Here is a 23,505-nt window from a genome sequence, read left to right as displayed (position 1 = left end):
AGTGAAAGAAAATATATTTTTAATTATGTCCATCAATTGGAAAAATGCGTTTCCATTCATTAATTTAGTTTCAAGGTCTACCGCTAGGTTTCCATTGTCCTCGCTTCTTCGTTGAATTCACCATGTTCCGAACAGTCTTTCTTTCGTCGAGAGCCGTTCTGCGCTACGCAATCTCCAAAAGTAGCACCAGACATCTTAGGGCTTCGTCGTTTCAGCAAGACTCTTTATCTCAAGTCATCCGAGTCTATTCACCATCAATTTGCACCTTTCAACGTTCATTTTGCAGCGCAGAAGAAAACACATCCGAAATGTCTTTCAGAGATCGTAAAAGGTAAGCCAAACTTAATTTATTTAACATGCCCATGTTGTAAGTAGTACGCACTCATTTCCACATTCCAGACTTGATTCCTTTCAAGGGTTGGTCCTTTTCGAGTGCTAAATTGACGTTGACGATAATTAGCACTGTAAATTTTAACATAGATTAGAGTGTCAGTCATCTGTTCGACAATTAAAAGTTGAATTTTCTGTCCTTTGTTAGTGGTGGGTCAGATTTCCGTGGAGGAGCTCGTGGAGGGGGTTCTTCCAGTTTCGGAGGTTCTAGTTTCGGAGGTGGTGGCAATCGGGACTTTAAGAAGATGCAACCCGGAGAGAAGCTACGTAAACCAAGATGGGAGATGGATCGTCTTCAACCGTTCGAGAAGAACTTTTACAAGCCACACCCCAACTTGACTGTTAAGTCCGTTCACGACATTGAACAGTACAGGGCTAGCAAAGATATCACTATTCGTGGTAGGGATGTTCCATTCCCCATCACTTCCTTTGATGAAGCAAGCTTCCCTGACTACGTGATGACTGAGATCAGGTAAAATGCCTAAAATGATGTATGGTTGTATTGCATCACTTACAATATAATGCATTTTTCAGACGTCAAGGCTTCAAGGAGCCAACATCTATTCAGGCTCAAGGCTGGCCTATCGCTCTGAGTGGATCAAACATGGTCGGCATTGCCCAAACTGGGTCAGGAAAGACATTGGCTGTAAGTTGGCTTAGTTTTAGTTTTTATGATTGAACATTGCTGATGATTACTTTTTTATAGTACACACTTCCAGCTATTGTTCACATTAACCATCAACCCTATCTTGAACCCGGAGATGGACCAATTGCCCTCATTTTGGCACCCACTCGAGAATTAGCTCAACAGATCTCATCCACTGCCAAGGATTTTGGATCATCATCTCGCATTCGCAACACCTGCGTGTTCGGTGGAGCTCCCAAAGGCCCACAGGTAATTTTCTACTTTGGTTTTATTCTTGGTTGTCCTCGAATCTTGGCCTTGATGCTTGTTAAGTTCAAACATCATGGAATGCACAATAGAGGTAGATGAAACGTAGAAGTCTTCGATACCATAGCCAAAACTGCTATAGGGATCCTCTAGCTTCTAAACAATCATCGTCTATCGATTCTTTTCTAACTAAAATTTATTTTTCAGTTGCGAGACATTGAACGTGGTGTGGAGATCATGATTGCAACTCCTGGTCGCCTTATCGATTTTCTCGAAGCTGGCAAAACCAACCTGCGCCGTTGTACCTATTTGGTCTTGGATGAAGCTGATCGGATGCTTGACATGGGTTTCGAGCCCCAGATTCGTAAAATCATCGAGCAGATTCGAGTAAGTTTCGAATTTTCTAAACTTAGAGAAAGCACGTAATTTAATCGCATTTATTATATAACAGCCGGATCGTCAAACGCTCATGTGGTCCGCTACCTGGCCAAAGGAAGTACGTCAGCTGGCTGAAGAATTCTTGACAGACTACATTCAGATCAACGTTGGATCCCTGACACTGTCGGCTAACCACAACATTTTGCAAATCATTGACGTCTGCCAAGAGCATGAAAAGGAAACTAAACTCATGACCCTGCTTCAAGAAATCGGTGCCGAAGATGAGAACAAGACTATTATTTTTGCCGAAACTAAGAGGAAAGTTGATAGCATTACAAGAGCCATGCGCCGTGATGGGTACGTAATAGTCTGTGAAAATTGTTGTAAAGATGCTCTTCTAACTTGGAAAAATTTCTCATAGATGGCCGGCGATGTGCATTCATGGTGATAAGGCGCAACCTGAGCGTGATTGGGTTTTAAACGAATTTCGCTCAGGCAAAGCGCCAATTTTAGTAGCTACTGACGTGGCTGCTCGTGGTTTAGGTAAGTTTATCCCGCCAGTGATGTTGCAAAGGCTGGAAATTATTCTCATTTTTCGAGAAGAAAGTTTCTCGAAGAACCTGCCGAGTTGTCTCTCCATGGAGCTCTTTGATTTGGTTTTCCAGCTTTTGGTTTTTTCTGATTTTTTTTTCCTTGTCTACTTTCTCATTGCAGAGGCAACGACGGGCTGATGCCGCTTCGGCTGCTCCTTACTCCTGTCATAACAGTAAAGCAAACAAGCAAAAAAAAATGTGTTGAGTGCGTAGCTCATGTTGAGGCCTCTTGCTCTCCCAAAGTCATGGAGTAGGCGGGGGTTTCGCAAGCAATGGAGCAAGCACAAAGAAGCACATGGCAGTGAGTGGTGGACTGGTTCCTAGTGGCATCGCTTCTTAGAGACGTTTCGCGCACATTCTTAGAGCGAAAATGTGTGTGCCCGTCGCCTTGCCTCAGTTTGGGTTGATTGGATTGGGACGGGAGACAAATTTGCGTGGGGCTTGATTTGAGTTAAAGAGAGACGATGAGGAGATTCGCCCAAAGTCCTGCGCGCCGTCTGTGTTGCACCTGGTTTTTCCACCCCTGGCCGATCTCGGAGATTAGAGATGGGACGGGCGTGGCAGAGAACTTGAAAATCAAGCAGCGCATGGCGTGTGCCGGCGGCAACTGGCGAGTGTACTCTCCTCTCACACGCGGAACAGTGTAAACAAAAGGAATTTCGAAGGTACCACAGGTAAAAATTCCTACTACACAACTCCGCACCTTGTTGGTCTCTACAAATTCTTTTTTCAATTTTACATGGTTTCTTTTTCTCGCATTTTTTTATGGCAGTCGCATTGTCGAGTAGGGCTTTTAATTGTTCGGGGAATTTATATTTATTTGAGAGTTCGTTGTCTAATCTTTGTTGTGTTGTGCGCATTAGATGTGGATGATGTCAAATTTGTCATCAACTTCGATTACCCCAACTGCTCCGAGGATTACGTCCACCGTATTGGTCGTACTGGCCGCTCCCAACGCACAGGAACTGCGTACACATTTTTCACTCCCAACAATTCCAAGCAAGCCCAGGATTTGGTGAACGTTTTGACAGAGGCTAACCAAGTTGTCAATCCAAAACTCTACGAACTCGCATCTTCCAATCGCGGTGGAGGAGGTAATTGTCGATGTCAAATATTTGTTTCGTTCTTGATTTTAATGAATATGATGTGTTGACAGGTCGTTCCCGATGGGGAGGCGGTGGAGGCTATGGTGGCCGTGGAGGATACGGAGGTGGAAACCGAGGATATGGTGGCGGACAGTCTTACAACTCTGGTAAATAAACTTGATTGTGATATTGGTTGAATAAAGTATTAAGTCTCTTATTTCTTTGTTTATTTAGGCCGTTCTTGGGTGGAGCGCTAAGACGGACTTCAAACCTAGCACCGATATTCAAAACAATTGTCAACCTAGATTTTTTTTGAATCAACATTTAATTATTCCAATTTAAACAAGTAAAAACGAGGAAGTCTCTTGGCATTTTCATAAAATCCTGTCCGAGCACTAAAGCTCCGTTCCCGACACCACGCTTCATCTTTTCGTTTTTGTAGGCCAATATTTTTTTCGACGTCTTTTCATATCTTTGGCAATTACATCAGCCATTTCACTGACACGTTACAATGTACTCTTATGTTTGTTCGAGTTAACCGGAATACAAAGTAATCGTAACCACCTATGAGTAAAATTGTTTGACTTGAGGTTGTCGATCTGGGTTTTTGGTTAAATAAATTTCTAAAACTGGATTAGTTGGCAATTCTACAAGTGTTCCAGTTGTAGTAGAGAAGGGGTGAAAATAAGTGAAAGGAGTATCAAGCATATTTTTTTATTCTTATGGTTACGTTTCTTTTATAAGCTTTGAACTCGATAGGCTCTGCGTTAAAAATAGTCCTTCAAAACCAGCCCTAGTTATTTCACATTTATAATTCACGCTTCGTACAGTCCATTTTTGTCCTTGTAGAATGTGGCAGTTATTTTTTGTAGGTAGTTGACCAGGCACCAGCCAGATTCGACTCAATAAACGCAAGTGTGAGCAAGGAGAGCAATTTGGCAACATCGCATTTAAATTCAGTGGTGCTTGATTTTTTTTTGGTGTCAGGCAGTAGTCGAGTAAAGCTGTGATCATAACAGCTTGTGTGATTTGTATTGTAGCTTTGATTTGTAAGAATCTTAAATTTTAATCCCAAACTTCTGTCCACTCTGTCAAAAAGTGTCCGATGCCAGTCAAAACAGACGTTCACGTACCACCGCCGGCAAATTCGCATCAGCCAGGAGTGTGTCGATCGCTTTTATACAATGGTTCTCGATTTCAGGGTCATCAGAAATCTAAAGGAAATTGTTACGATGTAGAAGTTGTACTTCAGGTAATGATTCATTAAAATGAGTAAACTGTTTATTTCTAATGTTTCAATTTCTATGTTCAGCATGTTGATGAGGAGAATTCATATTTATGTGGCTACCTGAAAATCAAAGGTTTAACCGAAGAATTTCCCACTCTTACTACTTTCTTTGATGGTGAAATCATCAGCAAAAGATTCCCTTTCCTCACTCGCAAATGGGATGCTGATGAAGATGTTGACAAGAAACATTGGGTATGCGAATTTGATACTTTAGACTTCCCGTCAACTAATAATGAAATGTACCTTTTCAAATTTGCAGAGCAAGTTTCTGTCATTTTATCAATATGCAAAAACTTTCAATTCAGATACTTTTGACTATGATGCCATGCAGGAGACAGATTATGTCTTCATGAGGTGAATATCTTTCAAATTACCAGTAATTGGTCAATCTGATATTGTGACATATGTTTTTACGGTCAGATGGAAAGAACATTTTCTGGTGCCTGATCATACTATCAAAGATATTAATGGGGCCAGTTTTGCTGGTTTTTACTACATCTGTTTTCAAAAGTCGACAGCCACGATCGAAGGCTACTACTACCACCGCAGTTCAGAATGGTATCAATCGCTGACGCTCACTCACGTGCCTGAGCACAGCATTCAAATTTACGAATTTCGATAAAATTCCTTCCACCAAATATCTTGTTTGTTGAAAAAAATAAGCATGAATAACGCCCATCCCGAGTTGTAATAAGAGAAAATCGTTTCGCCTTCTAAGCTCCTTTGTATTTCTTTTCCTTTTTAAGAGGACGAACAAAAAAAAAATACGAGAAAAATTCGTTTAGCAACACGCTGAGAGGATTGACGTAAGGAGACAAAAAAATCATCAACAAAAAAAGAAAGGGAGAGCTGGTAAAACTTTCGAGATAGCTATTGACAATAGAAAAATGTTAAAAAAAAAAGAAGCGACAACGAAATCATGAAATGACGCAGGTGAGTTTTGCGTGAACATGACTGAGTCTTGACTTTTTGATGGCCATCTTCATTTCGTGGTGATGGTTGGGGTGGTGCGGGTGGTGTCGGGCACAGCCGCTGCTAAGGGCGTACGAACGCAGCTGCGAATGAAGCGTTGGTGGCAGAGGAAGCCGATCTATGGTATAGACAGAGGTCTGCGAGACGATTGAGCGGCAGCACAACTCTTGGAGCGATAACACTGTTGATCAAAATTTTAAAAATTAGGATTTCAATTGGGATTGAACAATATCTAAATTCGTTTACACATAACTAAATGGGAACTAATTACTCTAAAGACACCTATGTAAAAATTAGGCGTACACGTTTAAGACTTAAGAAAACAAACCTCGATTCGTCCGCCAGAGCCTTTCCATCCCGTTTCTTCTAAGCGCCCTACGTGTGAGCTCGGCCAGCGACTCAGCCACGTTATAGTTGCACAGTGGCGAGATTTCAAAGAAGGCCATACCGTGTCTCTGAGCGTAAGCCTCAGCTTGTGCAACACTTACTGCCCGTTTAAATTCCAAGTGAAGTCGATTTCCAACGAGTACTTTGGGTACTCCAGGAGCATGCTACAAACAAAGGAGACGAAACATTAAGATCCCTGCTTAAAACGTAAATTGCATAATTCAATCTTGCCTCTTCAACTTCTCTCCTCCAGCGGTCGATTCCATCGAAAGACCACTTGTTAGTCAAATCATAGACCAGTAGCAGGCCCTGGGCACCTCGGGAGTAGGATCGCAGTATCGTACAAAATCGGCCCTGCCCAGACGTGTCCCATAACTGTAGGCGAACTCTCCTTCCGTCTACTAGGAGGGTGGTAACTTTGTGCACTACGAAAAACAAAATTATGAGATGTAATGAAAAACACAAAAATAAACAAAGACATTTAAGTTACCTGGTCCAGCACAAAAAGGCATGTCTGAAGCAGCATTTTCTAGTGTGTTGAGTATTTCTTGTTTTCCCACATCAGAGTCCCCCACAAGAAGGAACTTTAAAAGGTAATCATATGGTTTGGCTGAGAGCTGAGGTGCTAGGATCGGGCTGATTGCTTCATTAGTTGGGATGGGTCTGGGAACTGGCAACAGGCTGGCAGACTGTCGACTCCTTCTCAGTCTTGAAGTGGAAACTACTTCTACAAGGTCTGAAACGGCACTAGGAGTAGCTGCATCTGCACTCTCAACTATCGGCAAAGGAAGATCTGACACAGGGAATGCCCCAATTGTCTCTCCTTGAACACGAATGTGCACCATCTTCAAATATCTACTTCCTGCTGTGGAAAATGTCATGAAATTAGATGTACATTGAAGAAATGCACCACTATAATTCACTTACTGAAGCAACATTGACACTAAAACTTTCTTTCGAAGCTATTGGATCGCGATTTTAACTAGGCTTTGATACAGGAGAAATCTCTTTCTTTCTGCCCTAGTTATCACCGTAACTATAACGTTCAAATTGATCAACGTGAAATAGACATTGATTTCAGAGAAATCTGTCACTGCATTACGGCACTTGAAATAAAAACTCGACCGCGAATTTTCTCCACAATTTAAATAGGTCAGAACCTTGGTAATACAAAATCTTTTATTATTTTCACTTCTCAACGAGAGCACAACAAAACCCTTCAGAATTGTCTCAGTACAAATGGCTGCCTACAACGTTGCTGATCGTATGTTATTGAAGTGTAGAATCTTCAGTGAAATATGGTATTAAATTATTATAAATTATCGAAATTTTGTATCTTGCCTAATTAGCTGTTCGATTCATTATATTTTTAAATATAATTATTTTCTTTTTCCATTTAACAATGGTCACTCCAAGCGGGTTTTGAACGAAACTCGGCCGCCATTACATCTCGTACAGCTGCTGAGTCTTTGGTAGTAAGCAATTGTGGTGTGAAATTTCTGCCGGTGCATTTTACGTATTCAATTATCATGGCTGCAAAAAGAATCGCTCAATCCGCCATTAATTGGTCTGCGATGGCTGAAAAAGTCAGCGAAAGCCAACGACCCATGTTCAACGCTTTCAAACTCAAGTCTGACCAATATCTGAGGAGGTTTGTAACCAAAATTATGACCATATGAATTTTGCCCACAATTAGTTCATGTTCCTTGAATCATTTTTTAGAGTTATGGCCAACCCAGAGAATCCACCTGCAATTGACTGGGCTTATTACCAGACTCGAGTGGCAGTGCCGGGCTTGGTTGAATCATTCAAGAAACAATATGAAGGTCTGCAGGTCCCATACCCTGCGGACAAAGTTTCTGCACAGGTTGATGCCCAAGAAAAGGAAATGGTAAGTGGAAAAAATTAAATAAACAGGTTTAGTAGTAAAGCCACAATTTGTTTAATTCTAATTATGTTTAATTTTTTAGCAAGTTTCCATCAAGGAATTTGTTGCCGCGTCTAACCGCCGTGTTATGGATGCTGAGGCTGAGCTGAAGACATGGGCTTCAGTTCTTCCCTTCAGTCAGATGACTATGGAAGATTACGCTGAAGCTTTCCCAGACAAGGTATATTCATTTAGAATTTCTTTAAAAATAATAAGTGACGAGGTATTCTTATTGTTCTACTTCAGGCATGGAATGCTGCCAATCCTACCTTCTGGCCTCACGATGAAGCTTCTCAGCAAGAACCTGTTAAAGCTGAACACTAGACATTCATGCTACTGTAATTAGTTAAAGCTCTGGAAAGTGTATTGAAGGGACTGAAAATAGAATAAAAAAGTATAAGAAACTTTTAATGTTTTCTAAGTTTACAGCATGTCACAGGTAAACTTAATTATTTAGCAGCTACATACTTTTTTCTACAGTAAAACAAGGATCCATTCGCTAATATCAGTCTTCATCAATCTGAAAACAGAATGAACAACAGTGAAGTAATATTAAAGAACTTTGTACATTCAATAGTTAAGTTAAGGGTTGTCCAGACATTTCAAGAAAGGAAAGGTATAACACATTGTTTTAGAGAATTCTTCATTCCCTGTTAGATCTCTCCATACACAACATTAGAAGATGGGAGCTGAACTGATTATACACAGTAAGTTGTGCAGTTTGATGATCTTAAAACAAAATCTTGACTGCGCAAATCAAATTAAAGACCGACATCAATCGATTTTCTTTCAAAGCGTGTAATTTAAAAGCGTGAGACGTGTCATGTACGTGGGAGCTAAGCAATAGGCATCTGACCAGAGACCCTTTGAATCAAAGACAAGGATTCACAATTTGAAATTTTAAAACAACATTTAATTGAGACTTTATTTTTAGCGTAATATACACTTTTCGAGTTGAGTGGATAATCCATCACCGCTAATTAATTCAACACCTGGAGAATTGACTGGAGATCCGAGCTCCTTTTTCACATGGGAAAGAATCTCACAGTAAAAAGTGTAACTGCCATCCACTTGCTGACATTCAGATTTTAGAATTTCCTCTTTAGATAACTCGAACAACACATAATACGAATTTGGTTCTGATGGATTTATTTGCTGGTGAAGCTTCTGTCCTCTTTGATTTACAATCGATATCATCACTAAAACTGGATCGACGATGATTTTAGCTTGTCCGGCGGAATCATAGTGGACCGGCTGGATATGCAATTTGCTGTTGCCGAACAGTGCCAGTTTCCACTGTTGACCAGGAGTATCTTGCGAGGAAAAGAAAGGCGACTCCAAAATATCGTCATTCCCGTTTGCAGTTTGAAGAATAGGTACTTGAACGTTCCACACGAAATCCACTTTCACAAGTTCAAATCCCGGACGGGACCATATAAAAACTACCATTTTCCAAAAAAAACGAAACAGCCGAGATCCTAGCGAGGAATAACTCGAAAAAAAGGTCTTACTTGTCAGCAACACTGATTTACAGAGAATGAGATGGAGCGAGAATAAATGCAAATCACTTTGCTAGAAAAGAATCGAATCGTCGCCCATCGTTCGATGTGGGAAAGTTTGCAACTAAACAGACGATTTAAATCGTTGCTTTTCATGGAATTCTAACGGTTCATAGGACGAAAAAAAAAATCCTACACCATCCGAAAATGGTTAGCAACACTTTGTCAAAGCGAATGAAATAAGCTGCGTCGTCAAGGGCAACAAAAGAGGCGGGTAGTGAAATTTTAATCTATCGTGACGTCACGCTTTAATTAATCATATGGCAATAATCAATATGTTGCTGAATTTCAAGTATAGGATTGATTGTAGAGTTGTAGACTACTTTCGAAGTCTTGATAACAAACAAACTTTTAGACTGTGAAAACCACCTATCGTTTATATTTTGACAAAAAAGATCACAACGTGTTTCAATTGTAGATAAATTGTTGAACTGTCTTTTAGCTTTCACCCTTTAAAAACTCAATCATTTATTACGGCATAAGATGTACTGTGTTATTCACTCTGTTTTGACATTTAACACTATCCTTGCGTGGACTGGAGGGAGGGGGGTTAGGAAATCCATGATGGCCGCCCATTTTCTTACTCTTCCTCTTCATTTCCCGCGAATTCTACACTCTACAGGGTGTTGCAGTGTGATCACAGTTTTGACGCGGTGCAGATGTCTGCTTTGGGTTTTGGTGGCATTTGTGTTAAGTGTTTCTTTAACCTACAGAGTTGAACTTTATATACTCTCACGTCATCACTCGTTTTGCTGTTCAGCTTTCATTTTACTAACCGATAAAATGTTCTCAACATTCAGTGCTCATTGTTTGGCGCCAACTGCACAAGACGGCTATTCAGTAGCTGTTTGTACGTGCATCTTTACCATTGCTAATTGCTTAAAGCTGTTGCTAACTTTTCCATTGTTTCTTCATTACAGAAAATTGACACGATTGAAATTCTTACCTCATCACCTCCCACTGTAAGATACACTGTAAGATACGTCTGTAAAAAGAAGGAAATACGTGGGATATTGCTTCGTGGTTCATCCACGTGTAGGTTCAGTAAAAACAAGAAACGAATTGCATTGTACAACCATCACTCTGGCAAACTGCAGCGACTGTATTTACTTGGACACTGGTATGTTTCCTACTATTTCCTATTTATTTACTCTTTAAGATAAGAATAATGATTCAATTTATGAAGTGGGTATCATATGTACATGGTATCGCAATGTAAGTTAGGCATACATTAAGTATCTGCTTTGACAAGTACCTTCCTAATTATTTCCCAAAATGGAAAGTAGCTCAAGGTAATCGTTTAGATCCTTTAGTAATTGCAACAGTAAGATGAACCCAACGTCCCAACCTCAAGGTTATTCTAATAAGCTATTCCTCGTATTTCACGATGACACGACATTTTCAATGGCGAGATTATCCATTTCCCAATTTTGAGCAGTACAGTACTTCTTATCTACACACATTCTACAAGTTTGTTAGAAAATGTAGTAAAGTCGTTTATTTTCTTTTGGGTTATAACAAGGTCGATCAAAGTCGGTTCGATTTTTCCAAATTCATTAATTGAAGTTAGGTCTTAGACCAGTTTCTTTGGAGTTTTGTATAAGACAGGAATTAAAATAGATGAATAAAAATATTAAAGATTTAAAAAATTATGTAAAGTAGAATTTGGGTTGGAGTAGTTTGGGGTAGTAAATTTTTAATTGCATTGTTGCCTTTGTCTAGACCACACTTTCCTCTCAGTTATTAACTTGTTTCTTCATGGATCTCGATCCTACACCTGACAAATTTGTGATCACTAAACAAATCACCGACTAGAACGTTTTTGACCAACGAGTCGGAAGGTCGTGATAAGATTAAATCCAGGATTCCGCCGTCTACGTGGGTTGGATCCTTGACATGTTGTTCGAGGCCGTGCGATTGGATTATTTTCATAAATTTCTTATCAACGTTGTCTTCATGTGGCAAGTTGAAGTCGCCAACGATCATTAGGTTCTCTCTTCTTTTCACGCTGTCCAAAAAGCCTTTAAACTCTTCACGAAAGTCAACTCTGCTCCCACCTGGCCGGTAGATGACGATGAGCGTGATTATGTCTCTTGGACCGATGGTGAGAGAAACTTCGATGTATTCAAATGATTCGTAATCTTCCATTCTTTTTACAGAGTGCTTGATATTATCTCTGTAAAAAATAGCTACTCCTCCATGGCCGCCCGGTCGTGGCTCGTGAACACCTTTAAACCCATTGGGACACACCACTGTCATATCGGAATCGCCGACGAACCAGGTCTCTGTGACAGCAACAATGTCGAGTTTAAATTTTACTATTTGTTCTTCCAGGTCGTCCGCTTTATTAAGAAGTGAACGCGCATTTACGAGTCCAAACTGAATATTTTCTTTTGTTGTGTCTGGCTTTTTCACATCTTTAGCGGTTTTCTTGTTTGCCATGTTGGTAATCCTTTAAGTTTCGGATGACGTCGTTTTTCTCTATTCAGACAGGAAATTTGAATATTACTATTTGTATTTCATTATACTATTTATAGGTCGACTTGTAGTTCTTACCTGTTTGGCTCTTCGTGTAAAACTAAAATGGCAATTGATGCAAGTACCGCCACCATTTATACCTACTAAATGATAGTGCAGAAATGAAAGATAGGAGTTGCTTTTATTGTTCTGGTTGTAAAGTCGACAGGCATGAAATTCCTTTTTATTGTATAGGTTTACTTCCGGCTAGTGACATCATTTTCACATTGGGCGGCTTTCAAGTCTTTTGAGTTGTTGAAACGATGGTCTACTACTATCTTTGCGTTGGTGTTTGTCAAGTTGAAATAGAAAAGAATAACTTCCCTGATAGGCCATTTAAATATTTGACGATGGAAATTTGATGACGCAGATGGGATTACAGGCAAGAATTGCGTTATCCTTCACTTTTCTTTACTGATAAAAAAAGTTTCCGGTTAAGGGTCTTCCCCTATTAATTATTCACAGGTAGAAAAAGAAGCAATAAGTGCCCACTTGATGAATCTTAGTAATATTTCAATTGAATTTCGGCTCGGAGTACTTTTTATATTCCATGTAAGGTACAAGGATATGAAGGATGACACGGCAAAATACCATTGAGTGTTGTTAATCGAGATTTTGAGTATTTTGTTAGGTAATCACAGTGCGGAGGTCTCTGTTCGTTATCTAAACTTCCCGAGTTTAGTGTCCAATTCATTCAGCACCTAAATTAAAATTTCTTGTTTGTTAATTTTTTTTTGCAGCTGCTTTGAATCAACTCATTTCATCCCCGTGCTCAGTTCTCGTGTCGTGGTGCTAAGCAGATCCCAGATCCACAAGGGATTCGGAGGACATCTTCAAAAAATGAATTCCCGTCACACCAAGAAAGGAATACGCAATATAGCCTGCCTTGGATCTGATCGATTTAGATCTAGATTTGAACATCAAAGGTACGATTTTAACATTGTTTCATTCTCTACCTGATTGCGCAAGGTGAAAGTGAAAAGAGAGAAATTCTCTTATTTCTGAATCCCGCCAATTCATTTCTTCAAACTTATCGCTAACTGCCGCCGTGGAAAGTCGCAAAATTGTTTCTGATTAAATTCCACTCTGATTCGACGACCAGCCACTCAGTTTTTTTCCTAATCATTTGCGAGCTTGTTTACGAGCGGTTAATTACTCCAATTAACTGTCAAACCTTTTGCCATAGCTCCAACTATTCCCAAAGCCGAAATTGTCTTTGTTGTAATCTCTAGTTTAAAAGCTGTGAGAATGATTCGTTTACATTGAATGAGGATTGGTTTTGAGACTTTGAAATGACACCAAAGAAATCAAATTCGTGAATCTTTCCATCGGGAATGATCATCTTAATTTTTTTTTCCTCGTCTTTGTTCTTGTTGAGTCTTAATTTGACGATGGTTTATGGTTTTTTGCGAATTTGAATTTTTTTTCCCGATAGTAATTTAACATGTTCCCTTCGATTCTTTGGCGTGCTGGCCATTTCGTCATTCGATTCAAGCACCAAAGCTTCTACCGAGTTCCCAATCTCGATCGTCCCGACTGATTAGCATTTGCCATTTGTCAACTCCAACGGTCAATGATTTTTTAACAAATTTCGAGTCGATTTTCTTACTCGTCTTTTTTTTTGTGCTGGAGCCACTACAGCTACAGATGGATCGTGTCGGGAGCAGACTTCAATTGGGACCTTTGAATTTGACCTTTGTTTCAGCATCAGACTTCTTGAATCACTCCTTCCTATTCTTTCCCTTTCCCAACTCTATGTGATTTAGGCTAATGGTAACGCTAAAATGTCACAATATTCATTGTATTGAATATTCACTGAACTAGAAGCCATCCCGTCGTGATTGCCTGTGATTTCTTAGCAATAACCACTGTTAAAAGTTGCATGCATTCATGTTACATAAACATACTCAAAACGATAAAACATTGTTTGATAGTAATTTGTTGTTCGCCACTACCAAGAACCCCCACCGCTGCCAGTGGTGACAGTCGCAGGACGGGAGCATTGGTTGTTGTTTGTGTTCGATGTAGATGACCTTCCATACTCACTCGTTATCACTCGTTTCGCTGTTCAGCTTTCATTTTACTAACCGATAAAATGTTCACAACATTCAGTGCTCATTCTTTGGCGCCAACTGGCAAGTGGCAACTGCATAATGCGACTATGCAGTTGCTGATTGTACGTGCAATGTTGCAGGTTGCATAAAGCTGTTGCTAATTTTTCCATTTTTTCTTCATTACAGAAAATTGCCACGATCGAAATTCCTACCTCTCCACTGAAGGGTTTACAGACATCACATTTTATCATTGCTGTTAGATACGTCTGTAAAAAGATGGAAATTCGTGGGATATTGCTTCGTGCATTCGTCCACAAGTGTTATTAATTTGGTTCAGTAAAAACAAGAAACGACTTCCATTACACAACACTGCAGCGACTGCATCTTGGACACTGGTACGTTTCCGACTTTTTCCTATTTAGTACTCTTTAAGATAATAATGATTCATGATTCGATTTATGACGAGGATATCATATGTATATGCATATCACAATGTAAGTTTATAGGTATACATTAAGTTTCTGCTTTGACAAGTGTCTTCCCATAAAAATTCTTCCCAAAAATCGGAAGTTACTCCAGGTAATCGTTTTCGAATTCGATCTTTTAGTAATCTGCAACAGTTAAGGTTGATGAACCCCACGTCCCATCCACAAGTTTATTCTAAGCTATTCCTCGTATGTCACGATGAAACGGCAATTCCAATGGCGAGACTATCAATTTCTCAATTTTGAGCAGTACAGTACTTCTAATCTACACACATTCTACAAGATAGTTAGAAAATTTTGTATAGTCGTTTATTTTCTTTTGGGTTATAACAAGGTCGGTTTTTCAAATTTGATTCGTTTAAAAGTCAGGTCGATTTTTCCAAATTCATTAATTGAAGTTAGGGCTTAGGCCAGTTTCTTTGGAGTTTCTGTATAAGACAGGAATTAGAATAGATGAATAAAAATTACATGGACTTTTAAAATTGTGTGAAGTAGAATTTGGGTTGGAGTACTTTAGGGTAGTAAATTTTTAATTGCACTGTTGCGTTTGTCTAGACCACACTTTCCTCCCAGTTATTAACTTGCTTCTTCAATGGATCTCGATCCTACACCTGACAAATTTGTGATCGCTAAAATAATCACCGACTCGAACGTTTTTGATCAACGAGTCGGAAGGTCGTGATAAGATTAAATCCAGGATTCCACCGTCGACGTGGGTTGGATCCTTGACATGTTGTTCGAGGCCGTGCGATTGGATTATTTTCATAAATTTCTTATCAACGTTGTCTTCATGTGGCAGGTTGAAGTCGCCAACGATCATTAGGTTCTCTCTTCTTTTCACGCTGTCCAAGAAATCTTTAAACTCTTCACGAAAGTCAGCTTTGCACCCAGCTGGGCGGTAGATGACAATGAGCGTCATTTTGTCTCTTGGACTGATGGTGAGGGTAACGTCAATGTATTCAAATGATTTGTAATCTTTCAACGGTTTGACGGAGCGCTTGATGCTGTCTCTGTAATAAATAGCTACTCCACCGTGACCGTCCGATCGTGGCTTGTGAACACCTTTAAACCCTTCAGGACACGCCTCTTTCATATCGGAATCGCCGACGAACCAGGTCTCTGTGACAGCAACAATGTCGAGTTTAAATCTTACTATTTGTTCTTCCAGGTCGTCCGCTTTATTAAGAAGCGAATGCGCGTTTACAAGTCCAAACTGAACATTCGATTTGCTCGTGCCCTTCTTCTTTTTTACATGTTTAGCAGTTTTCTTGTTTTCCGCGAGTCGCATTTTGTTAATTTTGAGTATCCTTCTTTTGAGTATTCCAGGAGACTTTCGACACCTGTTCATGATTTGACAGGCGCAGATACCGAGAGGAACATAGTGAGCGGAATGTTTTAAATGGTTGCATTTGGTTTTGGATTTGATGTTAGGATATCCGGTTTTTCGCAAAGGACCAAGTCGTGGACCCATTTCAGATGATGTCGTTTTCTCTAAAATCAGACAGGAAATTTGAAAATGATTATTATGTATTTGATTGCTAATTCTAGACTGACTTGTAGTTCTTACCGGTTGGCTTCGTCGTGTAAAACGTAATGGCAATCGATGCAAGTACCGCCACTATTTATATCTCCCAAATGACAGTGCAGAAATGGAAGATAAAGAGTTAACGACAGTCATGAGGTATTGTTGTATAGGAGGAATTCCGGCTATAGTGATATTTTGTTTGTCATTTCCCCGTTTTGCAATTTTTCCCATAGGACGACGCTCGAGTCTTTTAGTTGTTGAAACGATGGAAACGATGGTCTTTTTACATTTTTGCGTTAGTATGTGTGTATGTGTCAAGTTGAAATAGAAAAGAACCACTTCCTTGATAGGTCATTCAAATTTTTTCCGATGGAAATTTGATGACGCAGAAGGGATTACAGGCAAGAATTGCGTTATCCTCCACTTTTCTTTACTGATAAAAAAAATTTCCGGTTAAGGGTCTTCCCCCTATTAATTATTCACAGGTAGAAAAAGAGTCATTGCTCGTTTCGTGCAACAAGTGCCCACTTGATGAACCTTAGTAGTATTCCAATTGAATGTCGGCTCGAGTACTTTTTATATTCCATGTAAGGTATAAGTTATGAAGGATGACACTGACTCGGCACAATACCATTGAGTGTAGATGCAATATTACTGTATGGCTTATAGAGATTTTTAGTATTTTGTTAGGTAATCACAGTGCGGATGTCTCTGTTCGCTATATAAACTTCCCGAGTTTAGTGTCCAATTCATTCAGCAATTAAATTAAAATTTCTTGTTTGCTAATTTTCTTTTGCAGCTGCTTTGAATCAACGCATTTCAAACCCCGTGCTCATTTGTCGTGTCGTGGTGCTTAGCAGATCCCAGATCCACAAGAGATTCGGAGGACATCTTAAAAAAATCAATTCCCGTTACGCCAAGGGAATACGCACCAAGGGAATACGCCTGCCTAGGATCTGATCGTTTTATATCTGAACATCAAAGGTACGATTTTAACATTGTTTTATTCTTTACTCGATTCGATCGCTCCGGCCGTTTTTGGCAGTTGCCCGTCATCCCGCGCTTCTTCGAGTAGCAGATTATTTGTTTTTCGTTTCTGCTGTTTTTCGAACTTTGTTGTCATCGTGGTCAACCCCAACGATCAATGATTAATTGTCACAAATTTCGAGTCGATTTTCTTAACCGTCTTCTTGTGCTGGAGTCACTTCAGTTTGATCGTATCGAGTGCCGACTTTGATTTAGACCTTTAAATTTCATCTCTCTTTCAGCCGAGGTTTCAGCAACAGACTTCTTGAATCCCTCTTTCCTATTCTTTCCCTTTGCCAACTCTATGTGATTTAGGTTAATGACGCAATGTATTGAATTTTCACCGAACTAGTAGCAATCCCGTGTGATTGCTTGTGTTCTTAGCAATAACCACTGTTAAAAGTTGCATGCAATCATGTTACATAGCGATTAATTCACTTCAAAACGATAAACAATTATGCAATTGCAATTTGATGCCTGCCACTACGCACTGCCAGAAAGCCTTCCTGCATTAGAAGGTCTAGGAGTAGAACGTCTCGAATTAAAAGTCTGAGAAGAAACCCCACCGCTACCAGTGGTGACAGTCGCAGGACGGGAGCATTGGTTGTTGTTTGCGTTCGATGTAGATGACCTTCCACTGTACCCGAGAGCCAAGGTGATAGCTAATTCCAACGTTTGTCGGTTTCTGATGCCAGGACTCGCAGTGACTGGGCTTCTTTGCCAACTCCCGCCGCTTGATGTTACGCCATCCCAGTATTTGGCCACCGCGATTAGGACTTTCTTGTCCGAATCGAAACAGGCCACCGAGTAACTCTGATGGGAAATTTCGTTGCGCATGTGGTACATTTGGTGGAACCGTTCGGTTCCGGGGAAATTCCTTTTCAAATTCTCTGGCAGAGTGTTCAGGTTATAATTTTTGTTTTGGACGTTTTTGAAGTAATTCAAGACTTTGCTGAGATCGGCAGAATCATCGCGATTATTATTCGGGAACTGCCCCTGCAATTCCCATAGAGGACCGTAGAGGATCTGGTGAGCGTCGAAGATCATTCGCGATTTTTCCAAATATTCCGCCGTGAACGGTGCGGAAGGCACGGGGGCTATTCGACTCTTTCTCCCTGTCAACGGTTAGAGTCGTTTTATTTTATTATTTTTATTATTCGTTTTTTTTCTAGTTTGTTTTTACCAACAAATCCCGTGTTGTCTTGCTCCGTGCTCGGTGTTCCCCTCAATTGTCGTTTTTGTCTCGACGGGTCATTTTCTCCAGCAATTGTCAAAAGTGTCGCATCGTCTGTGATTCAGAACAAAACATCAGAAACCATTCCCCATGCTTGAATGTAATATCGACTTGTAATACCGCCATAGTTGAGCAGACTCGCTGCGTGAGTCCCGCAAGGCCACAACTCTGTGCCAGCCAACAGGAAGGCGACAACAAACACACCAGCCGATAGCATTATCTTTAGGCATTCAAAAAACAGGACATTTAAATGAAAGAAAGTGCCTCTGTCAACAAGATAAACATCTCGAAGGCTGACGTAATTTTACTAGTAATTAGATTTTATTGGTCGACTTACGTTTTTCATCTTTCTAGACAACTATAGTAGCAAACTCTGTAGAATTCGAGTGAATAGATGGAGACTGCTTATTGTGAACCGTCTCGAACGACTGACAGCTTCTGATTCTGTGCGCAATTCAACTGAAATCTGCCCCAGTAGCATCAACAAATAACTGGAAGACGAAACAAATAAAAATAAATAGAAACAACATTACTGCGCATTACAGCGGTCGGATCCAAAAGGGTCAGGAAGACCTTCCAGATTAGATAACTGTACGAGCTAGTCGCTTGGTCGCGATAGGCCCACAGCGGATGAACATGAAAACATACCGTCGTTTGAGTGTCACGCTGAACGACCATTTTGCGCCAACTATTTGTTTTATTGTTTTATTTTCATTTCCTTCGTTCACGGAAGTATGTTCTTATCGTTGCCGCACAACAGCAACATTTTCCAGTTCACGAGTGAGACTATAAACATGTGAGGAGAAGTAAGCTAATAGTCATCAGGACGATTATTTTTGTGCTTATGCTTTTTGCGAAAAACCACTTTCAAAGTGCATGTTGACGAGTTTCTTTTCTGTTCTTATATGATTTTTCTTTCTTTTTTTTCCTCTGCAGAATTGCTAACTAATTTGACTAAACTAACACTGACCGATTTAGCAGATGCATCTGACAACATTCAGTGCGAATTCTGTGACGGCTATTATCTTTTTTCGGTAATTATATTCGCGGCTTTTTTCTTTTTTTTTTTCAATCGACAGCTGTCGTATCGAGTTCCATCGTGGACTAGTGCACATAAACCTGTTGATATGTTCTATATAAGTACCACACGCTAACCGACTACGCCATCGGACATGATGGAATTATTCATTAATTTTTATTTTCTCGTTTAATGGTTGCAACCGGTTTCCGCGGATGCTAGCGATGCTAGCCAAATCTCACGAACGCATCTTCAATGCACGACTTCTTTCCCAAGCAACGATTAAAAAGAGTAAAAAAGAATAAATTCCCGCAAATTATTCAAACATCAGATTGTATAACCGTACGGAAATCTTCCTTTTTGATGACTTGTCCCATTATTTTGTTGAAAACAGGGCCACACCCACACAGCATAGTTGTTTTGTGCTTAGTCTTGCAATTGACCTTAAAAGTACATTCAAGATTTCTTTTTGTAATGGCAATTTCAATTGAAAACGCTATTTGTTGGTTTTTGCTTTCTTGGCGAACATTCATGATATTAGGGATCGTATTGATTTTGGCGCTACATCAGTGGTGTATCCGAACGAAGTTTTATCTCTTTTTCCTCTACTGTTATTGGGTTGCCATCGACATTTTTCACAGTAAAGAAATTAAGACTAGGACGACAAGTTGTGTTCCTTATCTAGTCTAATTCATCTTTTCTTTCATGTTTTTTTTTTATTATTTATTTTTTAAATGGAAGCGACAAGAAACTTGGCATTCATTTGCATTAAACTGACAAGGTCGATGTGAATCCAGTCAAGTGACAGGCAAACAAATTCGTGTTCTTGCTATGGGCATTATCAGTCAGCAACCAGTTCCTCCCGAGGCCAGTGTTGCGAAGTTTTATGACCTGTGATTAGGTAAATAGATAACAGATGCAACGTAAAAAGTCCATTCGTTAGAAAAAGCCAAAATTTCGTTGATCGGAGAAATTCTAGGTCGATTTCTGTTTCACCATTTGCATCGGTTGCTACAGGCCGAGCACCTTTATTAGGCAAACTACAGTATAAAAGATTTTATGTCCGTAAATGAACACGTCCATTGAACATGGATTCCAAACTGATGTGGCGGAAGTTGATCGTTTTTTTCCACCTGTCGTTGGTTACATTCGTGTATTCTACAAGGCGTGTGTCAAGGAATGCGTGCGTTAAATGGGCAAAGGCAATGGCAAAAGTTTCAGGTTCATTATTTGGTAGTTATTGACTATAATTTATCTAATTTCTAATCCGCACTTCATCCATGGCGTCAGTCCACTATGTACAGTACGTTTGCTAATTTATGCCATGCATTCTCATTTTTACAGTTTCTTGAGCATCTCGACAAAATCATCTAAATTTTAATTGATTTAGTTTCAACAGTGCTCAGGAAAGCGAGGTCCAAATTAAGAGCATCGAAGGTCAACAACATGCGAATTGCATTCCGCTCACGGTGAAGATGGAGGGAAATGAACAAATAGTGACAAATCAAGATCACACGTGGACTTCAAAATGTGACGAACCGAAGTTAAGAACAGTCTGACTGCATGATGGCCATCGCACATACCTTTCGTGTGTCATCGCGAATCAACAACTTTTTGATTGTTACAGGTATTTGTTTTTCCTTCGATGATTTCAAAAGGCGGTGGCTCAATTTTAACACAGTTTACGGAGATATGAACAATAAGGGTGCGGTCCCGTGGGACATCTTGAGCGTCCTGAATCCCGCAATAAAAAGGAAGCCCAGCTCGACAGTGAATCACAAGTGTCGTCGAAGCTGAAGCAACACAACCTTCTGAAAGAACCAAGGTAGTAATAACATTTTTAGTAAACATTTTCAGAGAATTGCGTCTTACTTGTGAAAATGTATTAAATTTGTCGTATCTTGTTCTGATTTAGGAGAATGTTGGGCAATCAAAAAGGTTCTTCAAAAATGATCGTTTTATTAGCGATCGTGACTCTGCTGAGCTTCTGCAGCCCGGCGTCGAGTTTCGCCTTCCTGCCTCGCGTCTCCCGTACAGACGACGCCGTCATCATCGATTGTATTCAAACTATTCCCTTTAATTTTAATATTGGCTGAATCTAAAGAATTGTTTGAATTCAGTTGACGGTGTAGGATATGCTCCCTCTTATCAAGGGCTGTACGACCAAATTGATGATCCTAGATTCGTGCTGCTGCCATCCTTCTATCCTGTCCCAATGACGTATCGCCAGCAGGAGGAGACGCCCAACGGATGGATCTATTCGTATGGTTATTCTACTCCCCTTAGACTTGAAGATGTTTTGCCCGTCAGGCAATCACCAGCGACTCAGTGTGGCACTGGACCGGTCATGCCCGCTAGACGAGAATTGACAAGCGAAAGGATCGCTGGCGGAACCTCAGCCAAAAAGAATGCTTGGCCTTTCATTGTAAGTTGACATACTTATAATTCAAATTTGTTAATTGCAATGTATTTTAATTATTTACAAATTATAATAGGTAGCTCTGAAGAAAAGTGATGATTCCTTATTTTGCAGCGGAACTTTGATTAGTGACACGCGAGTTTTATTGGCGGCCCAGTGCCTGGAAAAGTAAGAGGATTTTCATATTCTAATTTAAGTTCGTTGTAGTAAGGTGTTACTCTTTTATTTTCTCGTCCACTTGCAGAATGTCTCTGTTTGAGCTTTCTGGTGTGACTGTATTGGTTGGGATGTTTTTGACCGACCAATCCGACGTCCAAATGACAAGGAGGATCAGCAAACTGTTCCTTCACAGGCAATTCAATGCTGCCACCTATGTGAGTTGCCACAACATGACGAAAATATTTTGGATCTCTATTCATTAATTCGACTTTGATTAGGCCAATGATATCGCCATTATTGTAATGGACGCGCCCGTGGTTCTTTCCAGGAGTGTTGCACCTGCTTGTTTGCCAGTGGCCAGTACCGACCCCGACCAATTTGTCGACCAGGATGCCGTTATTTTGGGATGGGGAGGAGGAACTGTTGATGCTTCTTTGACTGAAATAATCACACCATACGTTAATTTGCAACAAGCCAAGGTTTCGATTTGGTCCAACGGCGATTGCAAGGGGGACGCGACCGCTGGTAGATATGTGACGGAAAACACTACCTGCATCACTTCTGCTACTGGTGACAAGTTCACTTGCACGGTAAGTCAAGGGCTCTCCTGCAGCAATTAAGTTCACTTCTACAAAGTTTACCTGCTAATAATGTGGCTCAATTACAGCCTGCTGATGTCGGCGGCCCAGTTGTCATCCTCCCATCACCAGGGTCCTGGACCGTAGTCGGAATCAACAGCTACACCAAGGGTAAGTGTCTGATTATTCAATACAATTGGTGAAAATTAAATCACTGGCGATTTTTAATTGTTTTCTGACAGATTGTGCTACCAGTGGACTTAAAACCAGAGTGTCGGCATACAGGGCATGGATTAACCAATACATGACCATGGCTTAAACATGTACCCAAAAGACGACGACGACCAACACGAAACGACCCAATTGTGAAATTCTTCATTTTAGTTGTAATATCACTTTAGAAATTTACTTGAATTCGTTTTCGACTGACTAATATTGATTATTACAAGACATGCTAATTAGCGCACGAGTTCATATACAAGAATGAAGAAATTCTGAATAAACAAGACTCCGCAAGTTAATACCTGTTGACTCTCCAAATTCTTTTGGATGAATGGATGCACGAATTTCTCGAGATTATTATCATATCTTTTGGATTGACTGTATTTAATTTTTTATTCCCTTAGAATTGACTACGAAGGATCGCTCCCGTTGGAATACTCCCTTTAGAATAATTCCATTTGAATATAGCCCCGCTACGGTGCGCGCACTAGTCGAATAGTCGCACTATTACTTTTGCTCTGCGACAGCAACTTTAAATAGGTTCTATACACTTTAAACGGTTTTTAATTCGTTGGAACCTAATAAGATATAAAACGAAAGGGTTTAAAGATCGGTCGGAAACGATTTGCAGGGGGGACAGATCGAATGGAATTTTGGCCTTGGTGAGGTTACAGCTTCGTCTGCATAGGCAAGCAAGGTCTCTGCAACATGCAAGTGCGTTGAAACGTGTCGTACAAGCAAGTTATTATTCAATAGAAATTGTACTTTACTAAGAAAATCGTGAATAGAAAAATCCA

The 23,505-nt window shown here is 40.1% G+C and overlaps 7 protein-coding genes across 14 annotated transcripts; 4 read left to right on the top strand and 3 right to left on the bottom strand.

Moving 5' to 3' along the window:
* The first annotated feature begins 84 nt into the window (after nucleotides 1–84).
* Nucleotides 85–3,901, top strand: LOC124204609 (probable ATP-dependent RNA helicase DDX17). 2 transcript variants are annotated; one of them, XM_046601689.1, is made up of 10 exons: nucleotides 85–331; nucleotides 539–862; nucleotides 925–1,036; nucleotides 1,097–1,285; nucleotides 1,490–1,669; nucleotides 1,734–2,017; nucleotides 2,082–2,203; nucleotides 3,117–3,347; nucleotides 3,410–3,505; nucleotides 3,573–3,901. In XM_046601689.1, exons 1-10 carry the CDS (start codon nucleotides 123–125, stop codon nucleotides 3,593–3,595), a joined length of 1,770 nt encoding a protein of 589 aa, XP_046457645.1. In that variant the 5' UTR covers nucleotides 85–122; the 3' UTR covers nucleotides 3,596–3,901. The 2 variants fall into 2 exon arrangements, with proteins under 2 accessions (XP_046457645.1, XP_046457646.1); XM_046601690.1 differs by lacking the exons at nucleotides 3,117–3,347; nucleotides 3,410–3,505; nucleotides 3,573–3,901 and adding an exon at nucleotides 2,375–2,503 and having other exon boundaries at nucleotides 105–331.
* Nucleotides 3,902–4,029: 128 nt separating this feature from the next.
* Nucleotides 4,030–5,343, top strand: LOC124204614 (glucose-induced degradation protein 4 homolog). Its single transcript, XM_046601702.1, has 4 exons — nucleotides 4,030–4,590; nucleotides 4,651–4,818; nucleotides 4,886–4,980; nucleotides 5,047–5,343. The coding sequence occupies exons 1-4, from the start codon at nucleotides 4,444–4,446 to the stop codon at nucleotides 5,246–5,248; spliced, it is 612 nt and encodes a 203-aa protein (XP_046457658.1). The 5' UTR covers nucleotides 4,030–4,443; the 3' UTR covers nucleotides 5,249–5,343.
* On the bottom strand, nucleotides 5,331–7,241 carry LOC124204611 (ras-related protein Rab-40B-like). 2 transcript variants are annotated; one of them, XM_046601697.1, is made up of 5 exons: nucleotides 6,913–7,241; nucleotides 6,476–6,850; nucleotides 6,217–6,410; nucleotides 5,927–6,149; nucleotides 5,331–5,779 (listed from the first exon to the last, which is right to left on the bottom strand). In XM_046601697.1, the coding sequence occupies exons 2-5, from the start codon at nucleotides 6,828–6,830 to the stop codon at nucleotides 5,544–5,546; spliced, it is 1,008 nt and encodes a 335-aa protein (XP_046457653.1). In that variant the 5' UTR covers nucleotides 6,831–6,850; nucleotides 6,913–7,241; the 3' UTR covers nucleotides 5,331–5,543. The 2 variants fall into 2 exon arrangements, with proteins under 2 accessions (XP_046457653.1, XP_046457655.1); XM_046601699.1 differs by having other exon boundaries at nucleotides 6,476–6,847.
* Nucleotides 7,242–7,403: 162 nt separating this feature from the next.
* Nucleotides 7,404–8,316, top strand: LOC124204615 (ATP synthase subunit d, mitochondrial-like). The gene is made up of 4 exons (XM_046601703.1): nucleotides 7,404–7,636; nucleotides 7,708–7,876; nucleotides 7,956–8,093; nucleotides 8,159–8,316. Exons 1-4 carry the CDS (start codon nucleotides 7,515–7,517, stop codon nucleotides 8,234–8,236), a joined length of 507 nt encoding a protein of 168 aa, XP_046457659.1. The 5' UTR covers nucleotides 7,404–7,514; the 3' UTR covers nucleotides 8,237–8,316.
* Nucleotides 8,317–9,807: 1,491 nt separating this feature from the next.
* Nucleotides 9,808–23,007, top strand: LOC124204610 (transmembrane protease serine 11D-like). 6 transcript variants are annotated; one of them, XM_046601691.1, is made up of 14 exons: nucleotides 9,808–10,321; nucleotides 10,392–10,591; nucleotides 12,729–12,914; nucleotides 14,229–14,437; nucleotides 16,852–17,036; nucleotides 20,721–20,957; nucleotides 21,012–21,155; nucleotides 21,246–21,388; nucleotides 21,451–21,755; nucleotides 21,826–21,917; nucleotides 21,994–22,123; nucleotides 22,187–22,498; nucleotides 22,576–22,657; nucleotides 22,729–23,007. In XM_046601691.1, exons 8-14 carry the CDS (start codon nucleotides 21,250–21,252, stop codon nucleotides 22,803–22,805), a joined length of 1,137 nt encoding a protein of 378 aa, XP_046457647.1. In that variant the 5' UTR covers nucleotides 9,808–10,321; nucleotides 10,392–10,591; nucleotides 12,729–12,914; nucleotides 14,229–14,437; nucleotides 16,852–17,036; nucleotides 20,721–20,957; nucleotides 21,012–21,155; nucleotides 21,246–21,249; the 3' UTR covers nucleotides 22,806–23,007. The 6 variants fall into 6 exon arrangements, with proteins under 6 accessions (XP_046457647.1, XP_046457652.1, XP_046457651.1 ...); XM_046601695.1 differs by lacking the exons at nucleotides 9,808–10,321; nucleotides 10,392–10,591 and adding an exon at nucleotides 11,663–11,752 and having other exon boundaries at nucleotides 20,730–20,957; XM_046601692.1 differs by lacking the exons at nucleotides 9,808–10,321; nucleotides 10,392–10,591 and adding an exon at nucleotides 11,663–11,752.
* On the bottom strand, nucleotides 10,957–12,190 carry LOC124204613. Its single transcript, XM_046601701.1, has 2 exons — nucleotides 12,028–12,190; nucleotides 10,957–11,952 (listed from the first exon to the last, which is right to left on the bottom strand). The coding sequence occupies exon 2, from the start codon at nucleotides 11,911–11,913 to the stop codon at nucleotides 11,215–11,217; it is 699 nt and encodes a 232-aa protein (XP_046457657.1). The 5' UTR covers nucleotides 11,914–11,952; nucleotides 12,028–12,190; the 3' UTR covers nucleotides 10,957–11,214.
* On the bottom strand, nucleotides 17,389–18,796 carry LOC124204612. The gene is made up of 4 exons (XM_046601700.1): nucleotides 18,650–18,796; nucleotides 18,433–18,532; nucleotides 18,262–18,366; nucleotides 17,389–18,193 (listed from the first exon to the last, which is right to left on the bottom strand). The coding sequence occupies exons 1-4, from the start codon at nucleotides 18,656–18,658 to the stop codon at nucleotides 17,562–17,564; spliced, it is 846 nt and encodes a 281-aa protein (XP_046457656.1). The 5' UTR covers nucleotides 18,659–18,796; the 3' UTR covers nucleotides 17,389–17,561.
* Nucleotides 23,008–23,505: the final 498 nt, after the last annotated feature.

The sequence above is a fragment of the Daphnia pulex genome, chromosome 10 (genome assembly GCF_021134715.1).
Source record: "Daphnia pulex isolate KAP4 chromosome 10, ASM2113471v1".
Taxonomy (NCBI): domain Eukaryota; kingdom Metazoa; phylum Arthropoda; class Branchiopoda; order Diplostraca; family Daphniidae; genus Daphnia; species Daphnia pulex.
This window is presented reverse-complemented; position numbering and strand designations above follow the sequence as displayed.

What these genes read in the sequence shown, in the direction of transcription:
- LOC124204612 (XM_046601700.1), bottom strand. An exon ending in GAGTCTGCTCAACTATGGCG is followed by an intron (nt 18,367 to 18,432) that starts GTATTACAAGTC and finishes TCTGAATCACAG; the next exon opens with ACGATGCGACACTTTTGACA. An exon ending in AGACAACACGGGATTTGTTG is followed by an intron (nt 18,194 to 18,261) that starts GTAAAAACAAAC and finishes AACCGTTGACAG; the next exon opens with GGAGAAAGAGTCGAATAGCC.
- LOC124204610 (XM_046601696.1), top strand. Translation starts at nt 21,250, where the DNA reads ATGTTGGGCAATCAAAAAGGTTCTTCAAAAATGATCGTTTTATTAGCG. An exon ending in AGAATGCTTGGCCTTTCATT is followed by an intron (nt 21,756 to 21,825) that starts GTAAGTTGACAT and finishes AAATTATAATAG; the next exon opens with GTAGCTCTGAAGAAAAGTGA. An exon ending in GTGACAAGTTCACTTGCACG is followed by an intron (nt 22,499 to 22,575) that starts GTAAGTCAAGGG and finishes GCTCAATTACAG; the next exon opens with CCTGCTGATGTCGGCGGCCC.
- LOC124204615 (XM_046601703.1), top strand. Translation starts at nt 7,515, where the DNA reads ATGGCTGCAAAAAGAATCGCTCAATCCGCCATTAATTGGTCTGCGATG. An exon ending in TCTGACCAATATCTGAGGAG is followed by an intron (nt 7,637 to 7,707) that starts GTTTGTAACCAA and finishes ATCATTTTTTAG; the next exon opens with AGTTATGGCCAACCCAGAGA. An exon ending in CTGAAGCTTTCCCAGACAAG is followed by an intron (nt 8,094 to 8,158) that starts GTATATTCATTT and finishes GTTCTACTTCAG; the next exon opens with GCATGGAATGCTGCCAATCC.
- LOC124204609 (XM_046601689.1), top strand. Translation starts at nt 123, where the DNA reads ATGTTCCGAACAGTCTTTCTTTCGTCGAGAGCCGTTCTGCGCTACGCA. An exon ending in GGTCAGGAAAGACATTGGCT is followed by an intron (nt 1,037 to 1,096) that starts GTAAGTTGGCTT and finishes ACTTTTTTATAG; the next exon opens with TACACACTTCCAGCTATTGT. An exon ending in CGTGGCTGCTCGTGGTTTAG is followed by an intron (nt 2,204 to 3,116) that starts GTAAGTTTATCC and finishes TGTGCGCATTAG; the next exon opens with ATGTGGATGATGTCAAATTT.
- LOC124204614 (XM_046601702.1), top strand. Translation starts at nt 4,444, where the DNA reads ATGCCAGTCAAAACAGACGTTCACGTACCACCGCCGGCAAATTCGCAT. An exon ending in ATGTAGAAGTTGTACTTCAG is followed by an intron (nt 4,591 to 4,650) that starts GTAATGATTCAT and finishes TTCTATGTTCAG; the next exon opens with CATGTTGATGAGGAGAATTC. An exon ending in ATGTTGACAAGAAACATTGG is followed by an intron (nt 4,819 to 4,885) that starts GTATGCGAATTT and finishes TCAAATTTGCAG; the next exon opens with AGCAAGTTTCTGTCATTTTA.
- LOC124204611 (XM_046601697.1), bottom strand. Translation starts at nt 6,830, where the DNA reads ATGGTGCACATTCGTGTTCAAGGAGAGACAATTGGGGCATTCCCTGTG. An exon ending in GCCTTTTTGTGCTGGACCAG is followed by an intron (nt 6,411 to 6,475) that starts GTAACTTAAATG and finishes TGTTTTTCGTAG; the next exon opens with TGCACAAAGTTACCACCCTC. An exon ending in GGAGGAGAGAAGTTGAAGAG is followed by an intron (nt 6,150 to 6,216) that starts GCAAGATTGAAT and finishes CTTTGTTTGTAG; the next exon opens with CATGCTCCTGGAGTACCCAA.
- LOC124204613 (XM_046601701.1), bottom strand. Translation starts at nt 11,913, where the DNA reads ATGGCAAACAAGAAAACCGCTAAAGATGTGAAAAAGCCAGACACAACA.